Source organism: Ranitomeya imitator, chromosome 2, assembly GCF_032444005.1.
Source record: "Ranitomeya imitator isolate aRanImi1 chromosome 2, aRanImi1.pri, whole genome shotgun sequence".
NCBI classification, from domain to species: Eukaryota; Metazoa; Chordata; class Amphibia; order Anura; family Dendrobatidae; genus Ranitomeya; species Ranitomeya imitator.
This window is the reverse complement of record NC_091283.1, coordinates 602954117-602962423: the sequence shown is the minus strand read 5'-3', so window position 1 is coordinate 602962423 and position 8307 is coordinate 602954117. Positions and strand designations below refer to the sequence as shown.

Below are 8307 nucleotides of genomic sequence, written 5' to 3'. Positions count from 1 at the left end.
CTCTTCCTACTGTATCTTCTGCCGGGCCAAGCGTTTGGATACAGAAAGTTCAGGAGAGAACTGTAGGTGAAGAGCTATCTAATGTGTACAGCCAGCCTAGGCTAATGCTACAGCAATGACAGTGGTCTGATTTGATGTATTTTTCCTGATGGTTTAAAATATTCATGCCGATGTGGATCTGATGATTCACTTACACTTAAACATTATTGCTATGGCACCACGAAAGTGTACACCCAACCTTAAACATTGTCCAATCAACAAGGTAATGTCCACCTTATCAACCAATAGTTTTTATTGATGTATTCCATCTAAAATTAAAAATTAGGCAAGTTGCAGATAATCTTTATTTAAAATCTACAATTTTCTCTATTCAGACTTGCGCGTCCCCATAAGGGCAGACTATAAACAAACCCTGTGTAATCTGCAGTCACATTCTATTACATTAAGGTACCTTCACACATAACGATATCATTAACGATATCGTTGCTTTTTGTGATGTAGCAACGATATCGTTAAGGAAATCGTTCTGTGTGACAGCGACCAACGATCAGGCCCCTGCTGGGAGATCGTTGGTCGCTGAACAAAGTCCAGAACTTTATTTCGTCGCTGGATCTCCCGTGGACATCGCTGGATCGGCGTGTGTGACACCGATCCAGCGATGTCTTCACTGGTAACCAGGGTAAACATCGGATAACTAAGTGCAGGGCCGCCCTTAGTAACCCAATGTTTACCCTGGTTACCAGCGTAAAAGTAAAAAAAAAAAAACTACATACTTACCTACCGCTGTTTGTCCCCGGCGCTGTGCTCTGCACTCCTCCTGTACTGGCTGTGAGCGTCGGTCAGCCGGAAAGCAGAGCGGTGACATCACCGCTCTGCTTTCCGGCCGCTGTGCTCACAGCCAGTGCAGGAGGAGTGCAGAGAAGCTGAGCGCCGGGGACAGACAGCGGTAGGAAAGTATGTACTGTTTGTTTTTTTTACTTTTACGCTGGTAACCAGGGTAAACAACGGGTTACTAAGCGCGGCCCTGTGCTTAGTTACCCGATGTTTACCCTGGTTACCCGGGGACTTCGGGATCGTTGGTCGCTGGAGAGCTGTCTGTGTGACAGCTCTCCAGCGACCAAACAGCGACGCTGCAGCGATCCGGATCGTTGTCGGTATCACTGCAGCGTCGCTTAATGTGAAGGGGCCTTTAGTCCACAACTTCTTGCTGATTTACATTTGGTTAGGGTTTGTTTGTAGTCTGTTACCATGGAGAAACAGAAATGTGCAGATAGACAATCTAGACTATTGGGAGATTTCCTTAAAGAAGCATTCCCATGACCTTCTTTCCCCTATACCTGGGTAATTGTTCTATGTACTATGCTCTATAGCGGCTTTTACAATATAAGCCTATGGAGAACCCGAACAAGGCTCCATAGACTTACATTGTAAGAGAGACTTCCAGGTCACACATAGAGCGTAGTGTGATGTGGACAGTCAGAATTGCCGTCACGTGACTCAGAAGAGGAGCAGAACGACACTGGATACCGGAGAAGAGGTGAATGGTGAGTATATTAACATATTGACCTTACACTATATACATAGGTTTAGGGGGAAAAATAAGTAAATAGGAGTGTTTCTTTAATTTTAGACTTTCACGACATTTTGAGCAATACTGAGCTTTGTAATGGAATTAATGTAATTTTTTCTAAATACAATATTAGCATATTTTTTGCTTCTTGGTATACTATGTATACTATTTGACACTTTTCTATCTCTTTCTAGCCCTTTTTTCCCATGGTAAATATGTTCTGCCCCTATTCCATTATGTAGAGGTTTTTCTCACAGGATCTATAGCAATACCAATCCCTATACCCTCAATCTGAAAGGTATCCTATGTGTGCTATACTGAATATGATATACATCTTTAACTTAAAGACCATATGACACTTTGAGTATAGCTGACACTCTATAGAGTTTATTTAATAAAAATAACATAATGAGTTTACTAGCTAGAGAAATGTGAAAATCCTTTTTGAAACTGTATTGCTTTTTGTCCAAATAGAACAGGTGTTCAAGTATTTCCCCAGAGCTGCCGACCTTCAAGTTTTTCCATTTTTAGCCACTGAGCAGCTCATCATTTTGTAACAAATGTTCACACTGAATCAAAAATAGGCGCTTTTTTCTTTTCAATTGAATTGATAGAAAAATTATTATTAGAAATTAAGATATTGACATCTCTGGAACTAAGGGATCAACAATTTTAGGGAGGTCCTTTGAATCTAATGAGTACGATTGTCTTCTTAAAGCTTCTGCCTCTAAGCATGGATGTCCATGTGTCACACCCGAGGGCACGCAGTCTGGGCAGTAAGGGATATGTCCACTTTTATTATGTACTGTTTGGAAGTCTTCTCTTTCATTGAGTATATGGCTAATGAAGCCACAAGAACGTGAAGCTGGGTAGTGAGATATAGTGTTTTCCATTGAACACACTTCAATAGAATGTCTTCTGGAGTCTTCAAGCCATGAAGTTGTTTTTTTAAGGGCACCGTGAGCATCCATGCTGTAGAACTTCTTCATGTCTCTTAAAACTACATTGTTACTGTTTTCCAGTTTTACTTTCTGGCTTAATGAGTAAGCAGCGGAGTAGAATCTTAGTGTCTCACAAGTTTTTAGATTGAAATGTTTTTTACATTGAGATGTATTCAATAAATGTGTCCGTTCTTGATCTCCTGTTGACTCGATGAAAGTGTTTCTATTTGTCTGGGAAGCACCTGGACAGTGAACAGTATCATGGCAATGTTGTGTGTAAACAGTTTGTTTTTCCATCTCACATAAATTCCTTTCAGGTTCCATAGGCTTTAGGATGGTTGGCACATTTGTAGTCAGTTGGCAAACTGGTAAGATTACAAGATTTTCTGCTGCTTCATCTTGGTCACTTTCCTTGTTATCCGAAAACATTTCAAATGAATCATTCTGGACCGCTTTCTGTAATATCAAAAATAATGACAAGTACATCAAATTATATTATACATTACAGGATAAATAATAAAATGTCAACTAATAAAAAATAATCAAATATTAATTTTTATGGGTAGAAAGGCTCTAGAAAGAATTTGACGAAGCTTTGTATTACATGTATTTCAATTGACTCCTGCAATACTATATTTTTCCAGTAGTGGCCCAACAATATTAACACTTCTCATCAGCTTACAAGAGCCACATCCACTGTGATAAGCTGATCATCACGGTGGCTTTCTTTAAAAAAAAATCTTTAACAAAAAACAATTTAGTAAAAGCTGTTATAGACATTCCTAGCACAGGCATATGCTATACGTACCTGTCTTCGAAGCATTCTATGTGTAGCTGGTGATCGTAGGGGGGCAGTGATTTTTGGGATCACTAATTCCGATTTCACATCATTCAGCACAGCTTCTTGTAGAAGGCAGCTGCTGTCAACATGGGTGCTAGAACCTACATGGATGTCAAAGTAAAAAAGAGAATTGAAATTTACTATAAACGATCTCAAGAGATATAAATAAAACCACAACATGAATATATATGTCAATTATTTAGCAGGCAATATGAATAAAAGTGCTTTTACATTAAGTTCTTACAACCATTTGTTGATTAAAGCAATAGAAGTAGTACTGCAGCCCCTTTAAATAGCTACTTGATGGTGGAGCCGAGGCTTGAACGCCCACCAATTAAATATTGTTGGCCTTTGCTGTGGTTGGGTCATGAATATTAAAATCTTCACACCCTCTGAAGTATTTTTAAGGTAAGCCCCCCATATGTTTTAGTTAGCTGATAATTTTCTGCAGCTTCTGATATAATAGGTTTTCATAACAAGAACCAATGAAGGCACATGGAGTGTATATATAAAATCAAAGAATTTTAATGTACGTGGAGGTCTCCCGACAGATTGGAGATAAGGATCCAACGTTTCCGATTTCGGCTTCTATGAGCACAGCTGCACTAATTTGCCGAGTTATCGCATCGGCTTTCTGATTGGACAATGGATATGTTAAAAGGCCATTTAGCCTCCTCACCAATACACGCCCCCGGAAGAAGACTTGGCGAAACACGTGAGGGGGTGAGACACAGCAGCATTCACACAACATTCAGGTATTATGTGATTACTGGCACTTTACTTATTTATATTGATAAAGCTAGCACTGTGCACATGGGCACTTTAATGATTGAGGTCTATAGGTGGTAACATGGGAAATTGATTTTGCTAGGTTGAATTATTCAGGTTCGATGATTGGCATTTTGCATTAATTTTTGCTGTGACTACTCCTAGTTTCGTTTTTCATAGATTCCGCTTGACCACATCATCTAGTGTTACAAACTACTCTATGTGAATGGTTGTGTGTTGTTTTGCTGAGGTCCTTGGTCATTTCTTGAGGCATTCATTATATATTAATGACGTGATTTTTTATGTATAATTTTGTGTATAATAATATTCTTTGATTTTATCTATACACTCCATGTGCCTTCATTGGTTCTTGTTATGAAAAGCTATGTTTGGAGTGTGACCTAGGTCAGTTAGGTTGTGAGGACTAATATGTATATCCATTCTGATATATTAGGGTATACAGTATATCATCTTCAATGGGATCTGGTTTCTAAAACACCTCTAACTATAAAGCCAACAAATACCTTCCTCAAATATATCTGGCGCACATATCATATACAGGATATGGCAGTCTGAAATCGGAAACGTTGGATCTTTATCTCCCATCTGTCGGGAGACCTCCACGTACATTAAATTGTCAGCCGAACTCGACTGTATCGGCTGTTTTGGCCAACGCTAGTGTAATGTGTATGGGGGTCTTAGTCTACATCAAGATAATGGTAATTTGTTGCATATTATATCTGCAGATTCATTTTTTTGGCTAGGCAATTATGTTCTTAAAATATTTACACACTCCGGTTAAACCATTTAACTGTTAAGGTACATTGTTTTGCATAGTAGAAAACAAATCCAAACGTATGTTTCCATTGAATATGTTTGCCTTTGCCAAACTAAGAAAAGGATAAAAGAAATCTTCATATTATAAAAAAATAAAAAGCAAACAAATCTGTTAAAACAAGCAGACATACAGACCAGCCATAACATTAAACATAATGTGAATATCATTTAATATGTTGTGACAATGGCACCTGTCAATAACTGCATTATATGTTGGGCAGCAAGTGAACAGTCAGTTCTTGAAGTAAATGTGTTGGAAGCAAGAAAATGGGCAAAAAAGATGACCTGAGTAATGTTGACAAGGGCCAAATTATGATGGCTAGACAACTTGTCATAGCATCTCCAAAATGCTGGGTCTTGTGAGGTGCATGTAGTATTCAGTGGTTGGTAACTACTACCAGTGGTAACAGAAGGACTTACAACAGGGTCATGTGTGCCTAGAGCTCACTGGTGGACATGGGAGGTGAAGACTAGCCCTCCTGGTTCAATTTAAAAAAAAAAGTAAAACTGAATAAGATATTAGTGAAAACAATAAAGCTGGCTATAATAGAAAGGTGTCAGAACACCCAGCACATCACTGCCTGAGGCATAGTTACAGACCAGTCAGAGTGACTATGTTAATCTGTGTCGACTGCCAAAAGTGCATACAATGGGCATATCAAGTCATGTGCACAATGATCTTCAAGCTTTTTTTCTGTAGAGTAGGCTTTGAGAATGGTCACAAGCCATGAGTGATATCATGTCTTTTTGTTTAATACATTAGGCAAGTGAGCATCAATTCTACACCATTGAACAAGAGAAGCAGATGGCCTGATTTAACAGTTTGTTTACCTTTACATAAGTAGATGACGGGAACGTGTGTCCCTAATCTGGGGGATGGAGATCTCACTATGATGCTCTATTCATGTGGATGATACTTAGACATTCCTTCATGTTAACAGTATGCCCAAATGGCAGTGGTCTCTTTCAGTAGGATAACACAACCTACCACATTGCAAAAATTCTTTAGAAATGGTTTGAGGAACATTGCCAAGAGTTCAACGAGTTAACTTGGTCTTGAAATTATATCCGATCAATCGAATATCTGTTGGATGTGCTTCAGCAAAAGTTTAATCTATTGAGACCACATATTATAACATCATTTTGGTGACAGATAAAAGCACACCATCACAGGGGAGAATAACAAGCCGTGATGAGTCAGCCATTTTGGCAGCACATTATTAGGTGGGTGGTTTTAATGTTATTTCTGATCAGTATACTTGACATAAATTTGCATCTGTTTGCCTTATACCTTTTTTTGAAAGTGTGAAATTCTAATCAAGTCTTTACAAGTAGATACCTACTAACCTTGGCACTTTATTCATATTGCAATATAGAATTTATGGTGAATTCAAGAGTCCAGTCCTAATTCATTAAATGCTTGAGTCAGATCACAATTGTTAATTGTGATTTTTTTTTTTTCACAGCTAAGATTTCAAATTTGCAGAAAATAACTGGAAACCTTCTCAAGCACCAGAAAAATATCCTGTACATGTTTAAGAGGGGGACATGTACAGAGCCTGTGTAAAAGATGGGGACAGTCAGGAGGTCATCACATATTATAATCAAGTGACCCCACCATCTTCATCATATGGACACAGAGATCGGAGTGTTTACACAATGCAAAGATGGGCAGCAACAGACCTTTCTTAGGCATGACTGGTGTGATATGTACATTTGCATTTTCCAATTTCTGTCAGTAAGGTTGACAACTTTATTTGTTTCATGAGGTAGAACAGGATATTTGGGCCTGCTAAAAGTTTGAATAAAGCATTCAGTTATGCCAAGTAACTAAGGTTGGAATCATCTCAGGACAAACTCTGTTTCCCTCAAATTAGACGATAGATTGGTACTACTACTAATTTTTAAAAAAACTAACTGAATTACATTTTTTTCAGATTAGCTAGGATTAAAATGGGCTCAAATCGAATAGAATAATGAAAAGAGAAAGTAATTCATTAGTTACATAGATACAGTATCTTGTAGTGCAAAATTAGCTGAAAATCAATTATAGCCTAAAGTGACAAGACGGGAAAAATTGAGTCCAGTTATAGTGCATATTTTGCCGCTGAGAAGAAGGAATGTGTCCCCTTCAACTCCCTTCCTATAATCCACAGGCATCATTTCCTACTCTAGAGCGGGGAGTCCTGCACAGGATCTCACCACTTTTTAACAAAACGCATGAGATGAACATGGACTTGGTCCTCCCTAGAAAGGCCACATTTCAGCATGGTCTTCCTATATAATGTGTATACCTTTGACTGTTTGGGAATAAAGAGGTGCAATAGGGTCTATGGTAAGAAGTGTTGGGGAAAGAACTACTTACAATTTATCTATAAAATCAGATACCGTAATCCAACCCTGGCTCTCGCCCCATACAGGTACCCTAGAAGGCCTAACCACCCTGCTATGTTACTTTGGCCAAGTAAGTAACTAAGTTCATAAGCTCCTTTGATATCTTATGATTTATTACAACTAGTTTACATAGTCCCTCCAAAGCTGGGTGTCCGGTTGGGACCCTGTGACTCTCTGCCATTATTCTCACTAGGGAGGCTTTAACATTAGAGAGTGTAGTTACTGTCCCATTTGGGTACACCTTGTCACGGTGGAACAGCTTTATGCTTTTTTTTTTTAATCAAAAATGGTGTTTACTAAGTACCCTATGTTAATTATTTAATGCACTTGCTTTTTTTACTTATTTTCTATAGGATATATGCACATATTGTCTTTTCTTTGGTTTTGTTTGTTTCCATGCTTTTACATCATGCATGTTTCCAAGTGATACTCCGGCTCAGTTTTCTGTTTTTCTCTATTTTACACAGTACGTTGCCTATAGAGTACCTGATTTCCGGTAAGAGAGATTTCTTTTTGCTTGGCACTCTGCGCACACGTGTTCTGTCCTTAACATATAGCTGTCATTTGGCAGTGAGTGGGTTCTGCACACCAGGGGCTTTTTCACACTTAATAAATTGCTTTCCTTAGCTGCCGATAACTTCTGTCCTGGAGAATATTCACTCTAAAATGAAATCAGAAAATAAATTAACTTTAAAATACAATGTCTCAAAAGAAAAACCTAGATGAAACAAATGAAGAATCAAAAGGTCAAGTTATCATCCCTCTCTGCTATTTTTCTGTTGTCAAAAAGTAACAAAATTTGGTGCAAGGTACTTTTCTAAACAGCTGGTAGGACTTCTCAAAAGTCAAAGTTGTGCAAAAACGTAAGCGTTTTTACGCCAATCTTGGACAGCATCACCGAAGCTGGCAGAGCTGCGGTGGGACATGGAGTGGCCAAATTCATCATTATTTACGCC

The 8307-nt window shown here is 38.5% G+C and overlaps 1 protein-coding gene across 3 annotated transcripts in view; it reads right to left on the bottom strand.

Moving 5' to 3' along the window:
• Positions 1-1935: 1935 nt before the first annotated feature.
• Positions 1936-8307, bottom strand: part of CACNA1G (calcium voltage-gated channel subunit alpha1 G) — a 501367-nt gene continuing 494995 nt past the window's right edge. For all 3 annotated transcript variants that reach the window (XM_069752407.1, XM_069752406.1, XM_069752405.1), the window contains 3 exons: positions 7838-8012; positions 3320-3453; positions 1936-2967 (listed from right to left, as the gene is read on the bottom strand). In XM_069752407.1, coding sequence (XP_069608508.1) covers positions 2203-2967; positions 3320-3453; positions 7838-8012 — 1074 coding nt within the window. In that variant the 3' untranslated portion in view covers positions 1936-2202. The remainder of the gene's footprint in view (positions 2968-3319; positions 3454-7837; positions 8013-8307) is intronic.